The following is a 16,689-nucleotide window of genomic DNA, read 5'->3' as shown; positions in this document are numbered from 1 at the left end:
ATGAACGTTACACGAAGTCACCAAAGCGAGACGTACCAGGGCCCTGGGCGCAATGTGTTGGCATGTGGGTGGCAGCCCGAGGGCGCAGCACACGGCGAAAGAACGCGAGGTCCTTATTGCTCCCACCCATCTGCTCCTGACAGTTCGGGGTTCTCTAAAGCAGGGTGTTCCACCTCTTCATCGCCTGGCACACAGAAACCAGTTGCTAACATTCTGCACACACCATACATTTGTTTTGCCGTTCTGACGTCTATTCTGGTGTAACTTTGATTCGTTCCCACTGGGTGGCTCTTGTTGTGTTGGCTGTTGGCATTTTGTTATTTGACGGTCTAAGGGAGAAGAGGTTCGCGCCCCTGACTAAATAAATAGCCAGCTATCGCACGTCTGAAGGATTCTCGGGGTGCACGGGTTTACGTCGCTGCTCCAAAGTGCCATGTGGTCTCTGCGGTGCCCTCGTTGCTGCAGGGGCCCGGCCAGCGGAGTGGCTGTTAGGAAAGAAAGGCATGTGTCCCTCGCCCTGCTGGCTTTGTCACAGAAGAGTGGGCCCTGGGCTGGGACAATGTGCTCCTGGGCTCTGCTTCAAGCAGGTGAGGCGAGGGCCTCAGGCACACCCAGGCTTCTGCTCTTCAGGCCCCCTGGGGAGGAGCCAGGGTCCCTTCACAGTGCGAGCAGCCACACCGCCGCCCACCACAGCTGCACAGTGGGGGACCCACACACTGCAAGGGACAGGCTCTGTGCAGGCCCTCTCTCCTTTTTAAAAATATGTTCTTATTGATTTCAGAGAGTGGAAGAGAACGGGAGAGATAGAAACATCAATGATGAGAGAGAACCATTGATCAGCTGCCTCCTGTACGCCTTCTCCTGGGGATGGAGCCCGCAAATTGGGCATGTGCCCTGACTGGGAATCGAACCGGCAGCCTTTCAGTGCACAGGACATGGCTCCAACCAGCTGAGCCACAGGCCAGGCCTCTCTCTCCTCTTTTGCTGGAAGTCCATGCTGTACCACTAGAGCCAGGTGTGTGAACTGTCCGTTCTCAGTGACCTTGAATCATACACTGGTCTCTCCCCCAAAGTGGCACTGTCCTGCCCTTTAACCTTGGCTGCACAGCCTGGCCACCCAGTCAACAGTGAACTGTCGACATTCATATCTCTATTAATAGTCTGTACAAAGCAATCTAGGCTTTTTCTATCACGCTCTTCAAAACTCTCCCAGCCTCTTCCCCTGCGCCCAATGCCAAAGCCATTCCATATATTTAGGTATTTGTTAGCACTTCCCCCACTCCCCAATACCAAGGTGGGTATGAGTTTCCTGTGGCTGCTGTAACAACCATCACAAACTTAGTGGCTTACAACAACACATGCCTATTACCTTATAATTCTGGAGGTCATGACTGTGACCCGGTCTCACGGGGCTACAATCGGGTGTCAGCAGAGCCGCGTTCCTTCCTGGAGGCTGCAGGGGGAATCCATTCCCTTGCGTTTTCCAGCTCCAGGAGGCTGCCTGCCTTCCTTGCTAGTGGTCCCTTCCCCGTCTTCAAAGCCGGCACCGGAGACTGAGTCTTTCTTGGGTCTCTCTTGTGCTGCTGTCTTCCTGCTTCTCCCTCTTCAATGTGGTTGCTCGAATAATCCAGCGTAATCTCCCATCTCCGAGTTACATATTAGCAACCTTAACACCACCTGCACTTTCCATTCCCTTTGCCATGTGACATAACATAGTGCGGGGGGGGGGGGGGGGGCGGGGCATTATTCTGCGACCATAGCTCTCTCTGTTTGCTCCTAAAGACCCCGGAGAGCTGGTCCAGGAGGCCTTTCAGCTCCCAGGGAGTGCGCTCTGCATCCCACTGGCACGCCGCCTGGCTGGCTGGCCATGAGGCTCGGAGTTTGATAACACTGATCACCTCTGGATGTCTTGCCTGCCTTCCTCTGAGTCAACCACAGCAACAAAGTCAAGCTGATGGCAAAACCGAGTTCCTACCTGCTGTTTCTTCTGCTTGAAACCTCCTCCCCCAGGTCTCAGCTGAAACGCCACCTCCTTGGGGAGGGCCTCTGTGGAGAAGAGACTGCTCCATGAGGTGACCGCTGCCGGACCCACAAGTGGACCTAGGCCAGTGGGGGAGGCAGCTTCCTGCACCCCACCCCCACCCCAAGGCTGTGTGATCATAACTGATGTTCATTCGGGCCATACACCAGCCCCCTTCCCTTATCTCCTGCTCTGCACTGGTCCCTGAACAGGCCGTTGTTCTCACCTGGTCCAGCCCGTCACTTCCCAGACCTGTGGCATTCACGGACTAGCACCCGTGACTACTCAAACCTCTCCCGCACCCCCATGACTATATAATTTGTTGGCACTTGCCAAGCAGCTCGGGAAGTCATTTCACATTGCAGCCACCAGGACATGCCTCGGATGTGAATTCCCCTTAATAGACCCTATTAATGACCAGACTGGAGTGGCTGGCCCCTGTCTTCCACTTATAGGGGTGGCTTTTCAGTCTCAGGGCTTTACCATGGCAGTACAAACATCCTCCCTGCAACCACCCTTTTGAAAGTAAACCCACTCTCGCCTGACATTGTCTAACACTTTGCCCCGAGTGCTATCTGAAATGATCTTAGGTATGTGCTTTTGACTGTTAGATCCATTGTATCCACTGCCAGGCACATAGTAGGTGCTCAGGAATATTGGTTGAACGAATGGCATCTCACCTGTGATGGCCTTGTGGTCACTGCATCCTCCTCAGTCTCTCTCAAATTCCTCCTCCCTGCTGGGCCTGACCACTGCTGGCTTTGCAGGGCCGTCATTATTTCTTATCGACTGGGTGCCCTACCCAAGTTCCACCTCGTTTTCATTATGGCCACGCCAGCTCTGAAACTCAGAGGTCACGAAAACACTGGCATTATCTAGAGGTCAAAGTTCTCACTTAATTTGGCTCCTAAGGACCCACAGATTCTAGGTAAGCTTCCCACATCTTTCTGGCTTCACTTTCAGACCAATCCGGAGTTCCCCTAAACACCACATCTCACCTGGAATAGCCATCCTACACTTTCCAACTGCATCTTCTCCAGCTGGAGAAATCCTTTTTGTCTTTCCTAATTCCACATCTTCCTTCAGTGCAGCCATAGCACCAGGCCCATCCCTTTCTCTTCTGGTTGGATTTTACTGACCCGGGTAAATGCACACATCTATAAATACTCCCATATGTAGCCACCTGAGTCTATAGGAAGCTGACCATGAGCTCATACCAATATCTCCAGCTCTACTCTAATACCACGTGGATCATTCTAAACTACCTCTCATGGTTTATCTGTAACTTACCACTGCAACAATGAGATGGTTCCCTCCATCTGCCATCCATTTACTTGGTTGTTAGATCTCGGTATACATGTATAGTACAGGTTTCTCACTGTATGTTACCTGTGAGTTTATTTGCCCTCAAAATCAAAGCTCATTCCCAAGCACTTAAAAGTTAACTAAATGCTTCATGATATCACTCAGATGTGGAATCTAATGAACAAAATAAACTGATGAACAAAAATAGATCCAGACACATGGAAGCATAGAACAGACTTCAGAGGGAAGACGGGGGAGGGTGGGTAGGTGGGAAGAGATCAAAGAACTTAAATGTATATATGCATAACCCATGGACACAGACAATAGGGTGGTGAAGGCCTGGGGAGGGCAGTGGGGGTGGGCTAAAAGGGGTCAATGGAGGAAAAAGGAGGGCATATGTAACACTTTCAACAACAACGATTTAATTAAAAAAAATTAATTAATTAAAAAATAAATAAGTGTTTAATATACCCCAGGCACTGATCTAAACACATCATTGATGTCTCATAACCAACCATGTGAGACATTTATTATTACTCCCATTTAACAGAAGAGGAAACTGAGGTACAGAAAAGCCAGAAGATACAGAAAAGTTTTAGCCAAGATATGCAATTACTAAGTGGCAGAACCAAGGTTGACCCCAGGTGGTAGACCCCCAGAGTCATGGACTCCACAGCTTTCCTGTGTATGAGACGTTGCAGGGAACCTGAGCTGAATAACACCACAGTCCCTTGTCTTCCCACACGCCAGCCTTACTGCTCCCCAGAGTTGAGAGCTTCCATCTTTGGCTGTTTTTGTGGCCCCTCCACACTGCAGATCCCTGCTGCAGAAGGTCAAGGATGGTTCAACCCCAGCATTTTGCTATTTACTTGGTCTGTGTCTTCAACACTCTTATAGGTTATTTAATTGATCATTCTCCCCCCACAAAAGCTGTGCCCAATCCCACTTCTGTCCCACCTGGTTCTGAGCTTTTGCCCGCCCCCCGTCCCCCAATACCAGATTTTCTATTCAGTAGGTGTTCTCTCCACTTTCCTTTCCCATGCCTCAAAGTTTTCTCCATCTTCTTGCACATGCCCTCTTCACACACCCAGGTCTCTATGCAAAGCTTCTAGCTCTGCTGCATCTGTGGGGGGCACACCCACTTCCCTCCCTCCCTCCCCATCTCACCTTTAGGACCTCTCGGTGTTCCCTATGTACCTGAAGACATGCAGAGGCTTCCCCAATCTCAAATTTAAAAACTCACAACTTTGCAACCACCTCATCTCTCCTTTCTCCTCCTCTTCCAGAAGATACTGCCTGAGTGCCTCCTTCCTGCCTGCTCCAGGCAGTGGGGGCTCCGGGATCAACAAAACAGGACAAACCCGTGTTCTCAATGGGCTTACACTCCAGTGCCGTCAAACTGCTTGCAGCAGCAGGGTTTACCCCCCTCCTCCCACCTGCTCATAGAAAAGCAGTACATCTTGGTGAAAAATGATCGCATTTGTTTTATTGAGTATTCAGAGGCAATTCCACTGTCCTCTAACAGTATAATTTAGGATTAACAATCCCTGACTTGGTTCAAGTCTCCGTAGGGACCTGCTCTCCACCTTCCTGGACATCGTTGCTTGCGACCGCACACTTTCCCGGAGCGGTGATGCTGGAGGTGGATCCGACAAGAGGATGAATTCTGCTCTGAACACAGGCCCGTGGCCCCCAGAAGACCCACGGGGTTGGAGAAAGGATTCCTTCTCTCTCACCGCCGCACTAATGCTTTTTGTCCTAAAAGCCGGTGTTACAGGAGCCACACAAAGGCTAACCCCGCCATGGCGGGAGGACGGCTGCTCACTGTGACTTGGGCCTGGGGAGGGGGCAGTCTGGCTTTCGTAACTGCACGGAAGCCCTTTGGGGCCTGCATCCCACACTGGACTGTCCTAGTTCTGGATATTTACAGACAACTGTTACTCAGAAAAAAAACCCAAGAAGGGGGCTCCAGGCTGTCGACCACTTAGCAGGCGCCTCCTCCCGAGTTACTGCTCTGAGGCGGAGGGCGGAAGCTCCTTTAGATCCTCCTGACGTTCCTCGGCCACGGCCTTCAGCGCCTCTGAAACTGCCCTTAGATCCTCCGACACGGACTGCAGTTTCGCCGGAAGTTCCTTTAGTCCCCCCGACGCGGACTTCAGTTCCTCCGGAAGTTCCTTTAGTCCCTCCAACGCGGACTTCACTTCCTCCGGAAGTTCCTTTAGTCCCTCCGACACGAAGTTTAGTTCCTCCGAGACGGACTTGAGCTTCTCCGGAAGTTCCTTTTGCTCCCCCGGAAGTTCCTTTTGCTCCCCCGGAAGTTCCTTCCGTTTCTCCGGAAGTTCCGTTTCCTCCGGAAGTTCCGTTTCCTCCGGAAGTTCCGTTTCCTCCGGAAGTTCCATTTCCTCCGGAAGTTTCTTGCGTTCCTCCGGAATCTCCTTTAGCTCCTCATTTTCTGGGTACACCTCGGACACATGATTCCTCTTGGCGAAGGTCTGGTTGATCTCCATGAATGTCTTGCCCTTGGTCTCGGGGATCACCAGGAACACGAAGACGGTGGTGAGAAAACACACCCCACCAAAAATGATGAAGCTGTAGGGCCCGAGGCCCTCCTGCGGGAAGGGGAGCCAGGCTCACTTTCTGGAAGAGGTTCTCCCTTTCCTGCGTGAGGATGTCGGGGGCCCAGGGCCCCCAGGTCACACTTACCTGAATGAAGGGGAAGAGCAAGCCCACCGTGAAGTTGCTGAGCCAGTGGACGCTGCCCCCCACCATGTAGGCCGAGGACCGGGAGGACTGCAGGAAGATCTCGGTGATGATCAGTGCGGGGATGGGACCTGCGGGGTGGAAGAGGAAGAGCTGCACTCGCTGAAGGCAGAGCACGCCCACCGAGGGTCCTGGAGTCCCTGCTGGGTGCCAGGGGCCTCGGGGTATGGTGCAGGGTGGGCGTGGTGAGTCTCCAGGACTCGGGGTGCAGCAGCAGGGTGAGAAGGCCAGAAGCCAGAGTTCAGCACAGTATGTGACATCCTACCATGTCCCCAAAGGGCTGACCATCTGTTAGGCTCTCAACCCCAATCCCACGGGGGGGGGGGGGGGGGGGCAGCGTGTAATCCCCTGGGGCAGCGTGTTTCAGCCTATACGGCCGCTTTACTGTTTCTGCTCTAAGTAGGCTCTGCCCACACCCCGCTGCAGCAGGAACAGGGGTCCCCAGATCCCCTCCAGGGAGCTCAAGCCGGGAGCTCCTACGGCTGATGGTGCGGGACTGGGCAGTAGAAGCAGAACCAGCTCTGGGTACATACTGGGCCCCAGGGCGTGTCCTATGACGTAGATGAGGACACAGCCGATGCTGAGGTAAGGCATCCAGGAGATGGTGGTCTGTGGGGGGAACAGAGTTGGGTCACACAGGGCAGCGCAGAGACAGCCTGGGACAGGGAGCGCCAGGAATCTCAGCTCCCAGAGGGCCGGCTGCTCTGCCCAGGCCGAGCAAGGATGGCACCAAGCTCCTCCTTCAACAGGAGGTGCCACCTCTTGCCACTGGAAGTGGGCAGTGGGCTGCCGGAGGCGGGGCGTGGGGGCCGCACCCTCTCACCTGCAGAACCAGAGCGGCCGTGAGCACGCAGCAGGCAGAGCAGCAGATGGAGAAGCCCAGGAGCAGTAGCATTCTCCTCCCCAAAAGCTCCACCACGAACACCTGGAGGGGAGGGGCCAGGAAAAGCGGGGGCTCAGGAGCCATGATCCCCCCCCACACACACACACCCCAGCCTGGAGCGGCCTTTGCAGGAAGCTCTTTGCCCGCCCATTGCGCACACCCCCTCTGAGGGGCACCGTGAGGAGCCCATGCATGGTGTGCCCCAGGGGTGCGTCCCTGAATGTCCAGTGGGCCCAGCCCTGCGTAGTCCAAGGGTCCCCTTTGCTCCGTCATGTTGGGGCCCTGGCACGGGCAGTGGCCTCCAGGAAGCGCCACTCGCACAGTGGGAGCTTTGGGGCTGAGGGCAGGGTTGTCTCCATCTTTGAAGAGCCATAGGCCAGCTCCCGTAAGGGACAGGCTGTCACCTGAGCAGAGCCCAGAGGCAACATGTGAAGGGACGGAGGGCTGCTTCCTGGACCAGGACTCCCACTCTCAAGGCGCCCTCCATCCTGGGCAGCCGAGGGCACTCAGCTCCCGGGAACACTCACGGCTAAAATGGTTATCGCCACGTTGACAGCCCCCGTGCCCGCCGTCACATACTGGACGTTATCTTCTGCCACCCCCGCATCCTTGTAGATCTCGTCCGCGTAGTAGTAGATCTGGAAGGCAACCGTGATGCTGGTGGGCTGGCCAGGCCACTGCCTGCCCAGAGCCCCCGGCCCTACCCCAGGTCCCCTCACCCCAGGCCGCCCCAGTCCTAGGCCACCCCAGTCCCAGGCCGCCCCCTACCGCGTTCACTCCCGAGAGCTGCTGGCCGCCCATGAGGACGATGATGGAGATGAGCTGCCAGCGCAGGGACCTGATCCTGAACAGCTTCACTATGGAGATGAAGCCTGCAGCCTTCTCGGCCTCGGCCTCCAGCCGGATCTCCTCCATCTCGTCTTCCACGTCGTCCCATCCACGCAGCCTTTTCAGGGCTGAGGGAGGGGACCAGTGGGGCAGCGTCTGAGGGGGCCCACGGCTTCCCCAGAGCAAAGACGCTGCAGCCCTGTCCTCCCCAACCCCAGCCCCCCATCTCCTCCAAGAGAGCCTCACCTTTCCTGGCCGCTTCGGGGTTTTTCTTCTGAACCAGCAGGTACCTGGGGCTCTCCGGGAAGAAGGGCAGCAGCAGGAGCTGCAGAGCCGCGGGGATCCCAGTCACCCCGAGGAGGATGGGCCAGCCTGCAAGGGGGATGGGCGCCACTCTCAGAGGCCCCAGCCAAGCACCCCCACAGCACCCAGCCGGCCACTCTGCCCCATCACCCGGATGTGCCGGGGTCCAACCCCAGCGGGTCCAGGGGTCCCCAAAGGTGTAGACGGAGTCGGCGAAGAAGGAATGACACGGAGACAGCGTTCAGTTGATCAGCAGCCTAGCCAGGATCTCCAGCCAAGTTCTGGTCTCGATCTCCAGAGAGGTTCTGCTTAGGATCTCCAGCCAGGTTCTGTGTCCATGGTCTCTTGCTTGGTTCTCCAGCCAGGTTCTCCAGGTTCTCCAGCCAGGTTCTGTAGCCATGTTCCCTCGCTAGGTTCTCCAGCCAGGTTCTGTCCAGGTTCTCCAGCCAGGTTCAGTCACCAGGTTCTAGTCAGGTTCTCTTGCCAATTTCTGTAGTCAGGTTCAGTCCAGGATCTTTTGCCATGTTCTCTCCAGCGAAGTTCTTCTGTCTGTAGGTTCTGTGTAGGTGCTGTCTTCTTTCTGTCTCCTAAGTTCTGTGTCTTGCTGTCTTATTACATCTGTATTTATACCAGTTGATTCAATCCTATCAATCTCTATTACAAAGGTTAGGGCGTTTCTTATCTCCATTCCAGGGAGTAAAGATTATGTAGCTTAAGCATGATTGTTTGTAGTGATTAACTACCCGCCTGGCACTTAGTTAAGGAGTTTCATCCCCTCCCTTACTTCAGGGAAAAATTCCTACCTGGGGAAACAACCTTTCTAGGAGAGGCATCCCCTCCCTGACTTCAGGGAAAAATTCCTACCTGGGGAAACAACCTTTCTCGGAGAGGTGACCTTGGTTAAAACACACAGCGCTAAGGGGAGCAAACATATTAAGAACAGTATGCCATATATGCCAGGTCCTTTGAAACAGCAAGGATGGACCGGCTCCCGGCACGGATGGGTTCTCCTGGGAGCGGCCTTCCCATCCCCGTGTCCCCAGCACCCAGGAGGACACTTAACACCCTGCAGATGCGTACAAGAGGGGTGGTGATGACCCGCCAGTGCCCACCTACCAGGTGGACAAAGCGAAAAACCGACAACCCCAAATGCTGGCGAGAATGTGGACAACTGGGAAGTCTCCACGGTCGTCGTGTGGACATGTGGAGTCCTTGGAGGACAGGCCGGCGGAGCTGGGGTTGCTGGGCCCCTCAGCTCTGACCCCGCTACCTGCTCAGGGGGAGGCCCGGCCACCTGGGCACACAAACTAGAATGGGCAGAGCACCCCCGACTGTTGAATAAAACCCGGAGCGATGCCAGCCCGTGTGGTAGAATGGGAACACAAATCATGGTGAGTTCACAACGTGGATTCTACGCTGCACTGGCAAGGAAGCCAGACTCACAGGCGCCGTCGCCTACCCGGTGGGCCCTGCCACAGAGAGTCAAAAATGGAGCATTAACTGCCTTGGCCCTGGTATGGACAGCCCCATCGGGCCAGGAGGAAGCCAGGCGGCTTCGTGCTCCCTCCAGGCCGCCTCACCCCGGTGCTAAGGGGCTAGAGCCGTGGTCGGCAAACTGCAGCTCGCGAGCCACATGCGGTTCTTTGGCCCCTTGAGTATGGCTCTTCCTAAGCCTTAGGAGTACCCTAATTAAGTTAATAACAATGTACCTACCTATATAGTTTAAGTTAAAAAAATTTGGCTCTCAAAAGAAATTTCAATTGTTGTATTGTTGATATTGGCTCTGTTGACTAATGAGTTTGCCGACCACTGGGCTAGAGCATGTCAGCCAGTCTGTCACCAGCACCTTGTGGGGCCAGGGCAGCGTGGGGGCCAGAGGGACAGCCAGCCAAGCAGAGAGAAAAGCCCAGCTCACAGAATGCCCATCCACCGAGCGGAGGGAGGGCTGTGGCCCGGAGACGGCCGCGCTTACCTTTCTCGTTTGCAAGGAGACTCCGAAGGCCCAGGATCTGGGCCACGAGGATGCCCACGGTGATGAAGAGCTGGGGCACCACCCCCAGGGCTCCCCTCAGGTTCTTGGGGGACAGCTCCCCCAGGTACATAGGGACGACGTTGGAAGACAGACCTGGCGGAGGGTGAAACGACAGGATCGGGAAGCACTGGTGTGGCGGGGCCGGGCCGCGGCCTCCACACGCTTGTTCCCACTCAGCAGTCACGTGATTGGGCCGAAACTTTCAGAAAACTGCCCAGTAAGCACACACCCCTTTTCATTCTTGGGCCTCTGAACTTTGAGGAAGGAGAAAGTAGTCTGACCAAAGAGGCTCATGGACCGGGGCCTCACTTTCTTGACTGGTGTCACCTGCAGGCATGAGCCAGCCTGGCTTCAGGTCTCCCCCTAACTGGCTTGGTCTCGGAGAAGAAAAGCCCCGAGTCTCCCCTGTGCTCAGTTAACTTCAGGTAAGGGGTTCGCTGACGTCGGCCCAATTGTCTGTCCCTGTCCCCGTGTTTGGAAGGAGAAACAGAGTTACTTGGCAAGTGGAGCAGATAAGTGAGGTGCCCGGGGCGGGGGGGGGGGGGGGGGGTAAGGGCGTTCACCCTCGGGTGCCCACCTACAGGTGCCTGGCCCAGCAGTGGTGCCTCCTAACTCTACCCCTCACTCACCTGGAGCGGCCTGGCAGACGCTGCCTACGGGAGAGCACGGGCTCCAGAGAGGCCAGCGCAGGCCCTCCCCACCCCTCTTCCATTGGAAGCCGCTGTAGGGGGTTTCCCATCACCACCAGCAGAACAGCCTGGGGGCCCAGCTCTGCGGGGTTTGCAAAGCAGCTCCAGGGCTCCCAAGGGGAGAGGCCGCAGGCAGGCCCTTCCCCTGCCCAGCAGGTGGGCATGGAGGGAGGGAGTGAAATAGAAGCCAAATGAGCCCTTTGCAAACTCTCAATTCTTTATAAAAGTGGAGAGGTTGCTGCCATTAACTCCTTCCGTTAGAGCAGTGGTTCTCAACCTTCCTAATGCCGCGACCCTTTAATACAGTTCCTCATGTTGTGGTGACCCCCAACCATAAAATTATTTTCGTTGCTACTTTGTAACTGTAATTTTGCTACTGTTATGAATTGTAATGTTAATATCTGATATGTAGGATGTATTTTCATGGTTACAAATTGAACATAATTAAAGCATAGTGATTAATCACAAAAACAATATGTAATTATATATGTGTTTTCCGATGGTCTTCGGCGACCCCTGTGAAAGGGTCGTTCAACCCCCAAAGGGGTCGCGACCCACAGGTTGAGAACCGCTGCGTTAGAGGGACTCATGCATTCGGTTGTTCCTCAAGCTTTTTTGGCCACAACCCACAGTAAAAGCTACAAAAATACATTTTACATTGCAACCCGGGTCTCATTCGTACGCAGATAGATAATTGGAATCGAAGTTTCAAAAGATAGTGACACAGTGGACTCTATTCAAAAAACAAAACATTGCTCACTGCCTGAGCCGGTGTGGCTCAGTGGATAGAGCGTCGACCCTCAGACTGAAGGATCCCAGGTTCGATTGCGGTCAAGGGCACACACTGGGGTTGTGTTGAAGGCAGCCAATTAGTGTCTCTCTCACACTGATGTTTTGCTCTCTCTCTCCCCCTCCCACTCTCTCTAAAAGTCAATGGAAAAATATCCTTGGGTGAGGACTAATCACACACACAGACACACAGACACACACACAGACACAGACACACACACAGACACACACAGAGACACACACAGACACACACAGAGAGACACACACAGACACACACAGAGACACAGACACACACACAGACACACACAGAGAGACACAGACACACACAGACACACAGACACAGACACACACACAGACACACACAGACACACACAGACACACACACACACACACAGAAACATTGCTCTCTAAACAGATGCCACCTCCCTCTTGCTGGTCCCCGCCTGCTGTTGAGAACACACCGAGATAAAGGACTGGGGTGGAAGGACCCTCCGGAACCTAAGATTCTGTGTCTCAGTCTTTCAAAGAACAGCTTGCTTCGCAGGAAACATCGGGGGGGAGCCGCCTACTGTCCGCACTGGAGCCTGCCTCATGACAGCACAGAGGGACAGCGTGGTCTGGCCTCAGAGACCCCAGGTTGGCCCCTGTCCTCCCTCCTGGGGATGGTTGTCAGTCACGGCTCAGCAGGCAGTGCCACCTGGCTTACCTGCACAGATGCCCACCAGCAGCCTGGAGAGAATGATTATCTCAAACGAGTGGACAGCTTCGCTGGAACCCATCAAGATGGCGGGCACGATGGAGAAGACGTTGTTCAGCAGCAAGGTCCCTTTCCTGTGGAGGACAGCACGTCAGCCAGGCCGGGCCTGGCCAGGCAGCTCCGGGGGTTAGAGCATCGTCCTGATACACCAAGGCTGTGGGCCCCATCTCCAGTCAAGGCACATGCAAGCAGCAGCCAATGAATGCATCAATAAGTGGAACAACAAATCAATGTTTTTCTCTCTCACTCTCTCTCCCCCCTCCTTCCTCTTTCTAAAATCAATACATTAAAAACAAAACAAAAGTAAAAACCAATTTGGTCTAAGGTTCACCAAGTGTGTGCCTGGTGACAACAGGATCCAGGATCCAGGAATACAGTACAAGGTTTTGCAATCATGGGCTGTCATGATTTGGGTATAATCTGAAAACTCAACTGGGTAAGAACATTAGAAGAAAAGTATGAGCCAACCTCACTTATCAACATAGATGCCAAAGGACTCAGCTAGAATTCTTTGGCATATATAAATACCATATTAAAGATTATACTGGAACTCTAGCTGGTTTGGCTCAGTGGGTAGAGTGTTGGCCTGCGGATTTAAGGGACCCAGGTTCAATCCTGGTCAAGGGCACTTGCCTGGGTTGCAGGCTCAATCCCCAGTAGGGGGCGTGCAGGAGGCAGCCGATTAATGTTTCTCTTATCATTGGTGTCTCTCTCCTCCCTCCCTCTCTGAAATCAATAAAAAATATATTTTTAAAAAAGATTATAATGGGGAAAATATAAGATTATCAATTGAAGCTGCAAAAGAAGTCCATAAAATTTGATATTATGATTTAAAAAAACAGCATTAACCTATAAATAGAACTTCTGTAAGCTGATAAAGGTGAAGTCTCCTAAAAATCTATGACAAACATGAAAGCAATGCCAAGGAGAATTTTTTTCAGGGATTTTGATAAAATGATTTCAAAATTAACACAGAAGAGGAAAGGGACATGAATAAGAAATTTAAGAATAATGGCCCTTTCACATGGAAAAAATTAGGTTTTTTTTAGTTCTTTCCTATCAGTAGTCACTGTATTTTTATTTTTTATTGAATTTATTGGGGTGAGACTGATAACAAAATTATACAGATTTTAGGTGCAAAAAAATTAGCTGTCTCTTACCACTCACCATATACAAAACAAAATTCCAGGTCTATCTGGGAAAAACAAAACTGTTGAATTATTTTTTAAATTACAGAATACTATCCTTATGTCTCCAGGAAGGTAAAAAGCTGTCTTAAGCCCTGACTGGTTTTGCTCAGGGGATAGAGCGTCGGCCTGGGGACTGAAGGGTCCCTGGTTCGATTCTGGTCAAGGGCATGTACCTTGGTTGCAGGCACATCCCCAATAGGGGGTGTGCGGAAGGCAGGGATGTTTCTCTCTCATTGATGTTTCTAGCTCTCTATCCTTCTCCCTTCCTCTCTGTAAAAAATCAATAACATATATATATATATTTTTAAAAAGGTTGTCTTAAGACACAAAAAACAAAAACTGTAAATTAAAGTTGACCACTTGAACAATGAAAATTTTTATGTTAAAAAATACTACTGTCTGTATGATTAAAAAATAAAACAACGGGCTGAGAAGCTGTTTGCCTGATATAACAGAGGACAGTGTGGTGGTGACTAGCACCAGCTCAGAAGTGAAACTGCCCCCAGCTGTGTCATCTTGGGTTGCTACAGCGTCTCCCTGCCCCCCGTTTTCCCGTCTTTGAAAAGGGGATGGCTTTTGGAAGGATTAGTGGAATTAATAACCCTAAAAGCACTCAAGATAAAGCCTGGCACAGAAAATGCTAGTTGCTGTTGTTATTTAAGGAACACCTGTGAATCGTTAAGAAAACCATACACATTCCCAAGCAGACAGCTGACCCAGCCCCAGTCGGCTCCATTGTGGACGGAACCGCAAGTCCCTCAAGGAGGAGGGTCCTGCAGATCCCACTGTGACTTGACCGGGGTCCTGCTCCCCGAGGCCCACAGGAAAGGCTGTGCGTTCAATGCCAAGCTCCCAGGAAGACCCGAGGACCTGAGGTCCCAGAGCAGAGGCTGTGCGTTCCTATTCGCAGACTCTTTTTTAAAAGATATATATATATATTTACTGATTTCAGAGAGGAAGGGAGAGGGAGGAAGAGATAGAAACATCAATGATGAGAGAGAATCATTGATTGGCTGCCTTCTGCACAGCCCCTACTAGGGATCAAGCCCGCGACCCAGGCATGTGCCCTTGGCCGGAAACGAACCTGGGACCTTTCAGTCTGCAGGTCGACGCTCTATCCACTGCCAGGGCTCGCAGACCCTTTTTGAAAAGAATTGGAGAAAGAACCGAAGTCTGGGTTCTGGCCTTGCCTTGACTCCTGAGCTATTAGATCTGTGGCCAAGAACGGGCACTTGATCCCGCTCAGCCGCCTTGCACTCATCCGTGAAGAGGGGGTGAGGGGAGGGGCTCTTAAATGCTGTTTAGCACAAGGCTGGTCTCTTGGGCCCACGCAATTTACATGGGGCAGAGGGATGACTTAGGGACCTTTTTTGGAATCAAATAACAGAACTTCCAATGCTTCCAGAATCAGGGGCAAAGATATAAGCTCCACCCTTGACAGCCACTACACCCCCAATGAAAGGGGCCCTGGGGCCACAGGGAAGTGCCTGGTACTCCCAGCCATTTCAGAGTTTCACAGGAATTTAGTTTGGGCTAAATTTTTCATATTCCTTGTTCTCAAGGTGGAAGAACAAGCGGGCAAAGTTCAAGAACCCCATGCTGTGATTTACGTTGGGACTGGCCTCTTGGCCATGTCATCTGGGGTTTGACTCTTCCAAAGGCAAAAAAAAAAAGAGAAGAAAAAAAAGAGAGAGAGCTTGGTTTTGGTTTTGGTACAAAACTATCCACACAAAAACAAACAAACAAGAAAACACAAAACCTTCCAGGGTAGGGAGCAGAGACAGTGGGAGGAGGCCTGGCCCTGGAGCGCTCTGCTCGCTCTGTGTCCGCCCGGAGCCTGAAACCTGCCACTTCCTCTTCAGCCCCAAGACCTGGCCTACGACCCCAACACTTGGCCAACGTCTGGTCTTAAGGCCACATCACAAAACAGAAATCAGCTCCGTGGCTTCGCCTCGCCTTACAGTAAGGGTTTCCTCGGGAGGCTAGGTCTTAAGCTCCAATAGGCTGTATGCGTTTCGCGAAGCTGAACGTGCACTTCTCCTTACCTCCCAAGCTTATTCACCAAGAAGCCGACCATGAGGGACCCGATGAGGCCGCCGAAGGGGAACATGGACACAGACAGAGACCACAGGAGCGTCAAGGAGAAGTCGCTCAGGTAGTAAGTGGTCCGATCATAGTAGGTCTCATTGTAAAATGCTTTCATGAGCTGGAGAATGAAGCAAAACAGAAGGCCCCCATAATGTGACCCGGTTTTGCAGAAAGTGCATTGTAAGCTGTTGGGCCCACGAGGGGACAGCCTGGGCACGCGGATACGGACATTGTTAGATGGAGGAGAGGGGGGAGGACAACGGTGTATTAACAACAGGGCGCAGGGGCCCCCTGGGTAGGGCCTCGAGGCCTCTGGGAGGCAAACTGCCCGGATGTTTCTAACACCAGAGAGGACTGACTCCCGTCTTCCAGTCCAGTAGGTGATCTCTGCTGCTCCGGACTCCTCTGTAGATGGCAAAGCTGCGGGAGATCAAGGCCAGCCCCCCAGAGGTCCAGCCAGGCCTGGGCCCTGGCTCATCCCCCTGTCCTGTGTCCGCCAGTCCCCTGGGGCCTGTGTGGTGTCCCTTTCCTCCAGGACCCATTGCGTGCCCTCCACCTGTGTGCAGTCCCACCCTGCACCCCCCCCCCCACCTCCAGGGCCCGGGCTGCCCCAAACCCACCTCCCTGGGTCGTGGGGGCCGGGTCTCGCTCCCCGCAGAGACCTACCTCTGAAGGGGAGTTGATAGCGGCCACATTGTAGCCATACTGGAAGGAGGACCCGAAGGCCGAGATCAGCGTGGCCAGGACAAGCACCAGCGTCAGCCTCTGTGGGAGGAGAGGTCACGGTGAGGTCAGGAGGCCTCGGGGGGGGGGGGGGGGGCGATTTGGTTCCACGTCTTGTAGGGAGACGGAATGGAACCGGAAGATCTGCATCTTTCATCGGCTCCCTGGTCTTGAAACCCGCCCTCTGCTCACCTGGGGTTAGGACAGGCTTCCGCCACAGGAGCACTCAGGGCTGGACAATCCCCCGTTATGGGGGGCTGTCCTATATGCATTGTAGGAGCACCCCTCCCCCATCTGTGACAACCCTAATGTCTCCAGACAT

General features: G+C 53.3%; 1 protein-coding gene across 3 annotated transcripts in view; it reads right to left on the bottom strand.

Annotated features, from left to right (window-relative positions):
* Positions 1–4,787: 4,787 nt before the first annotated feature.
* Positions 4,788–16,689, bottom strand: part of LOC308516057 (G-protein coupled receptor 157-like) — a 44,569-nt gene continuing 32,667 nt past the window's right edge. For 2 of the 3 annotated variants that reach the window (XM_081086810.1, XM_081086807.1), the window contains exons 3-13: positions 16,311–16,409; positions 15,602–15,762; positions 12,316–12,440; positions 10,072–10,224; positions 8,043–8,168; positions 7,737–7,924; positions 7,496–7,606; positions 6,909–7,010; positions 6,619–6,694; positions 6,029–6,156; positions 4,788–5,934 (exon numbers count right to left, since the gene is read on the bottom strand). In XM_081086810.1, coding sequence (XP_080942936.1) covers positions 5,332–5,934; positions 6,029–6,156; positions 6,619–6,694; positions 6,909–7,010; positions 7,496–7,606; positions 7,737–7,924; positions 8,043–8,168; positions 10,072–10,224; positions 12,316–12,440; positions 15,602–15,762; positions 16,311–16,409 — 1,872 coding nt within the window. In that variant the 3' untranslated portion in view covers positions 4,788–5,331. Of the gene's footprint in view, positions 5,935–6,028; positions 6,157–6,618; positions 6,695–6,908; positions 7,011–7,495; positions 7,607–7,736; positions 7,925–8,042; positions 8,169–10,071; positions 10,225–12,315; positions 12,441–15,601; positions 15,763–16,310; positions 16,410–16,689 lie in introns of those variants that run through there. The other variant, XM_081086808.1, reaches the window with a different exon arrangement.

The sequence above is a fragment of the Myotis nattereri genome, assembly GCF_964212035.1.
Source record: "Myotis nattereri genome assembly, chromosome: 3".
Classification (NCBI taxonomy): Eukaryota; Metazoa; Chordata; class Mammalia; order Chiroptera; family Vespertilionidae; genus Myotis; species Myotis nattereri.
Note: the sequence above shows the minus strand (reverse complement) of the source record. Positions and strands in the feature narration are given on the sequence as shown.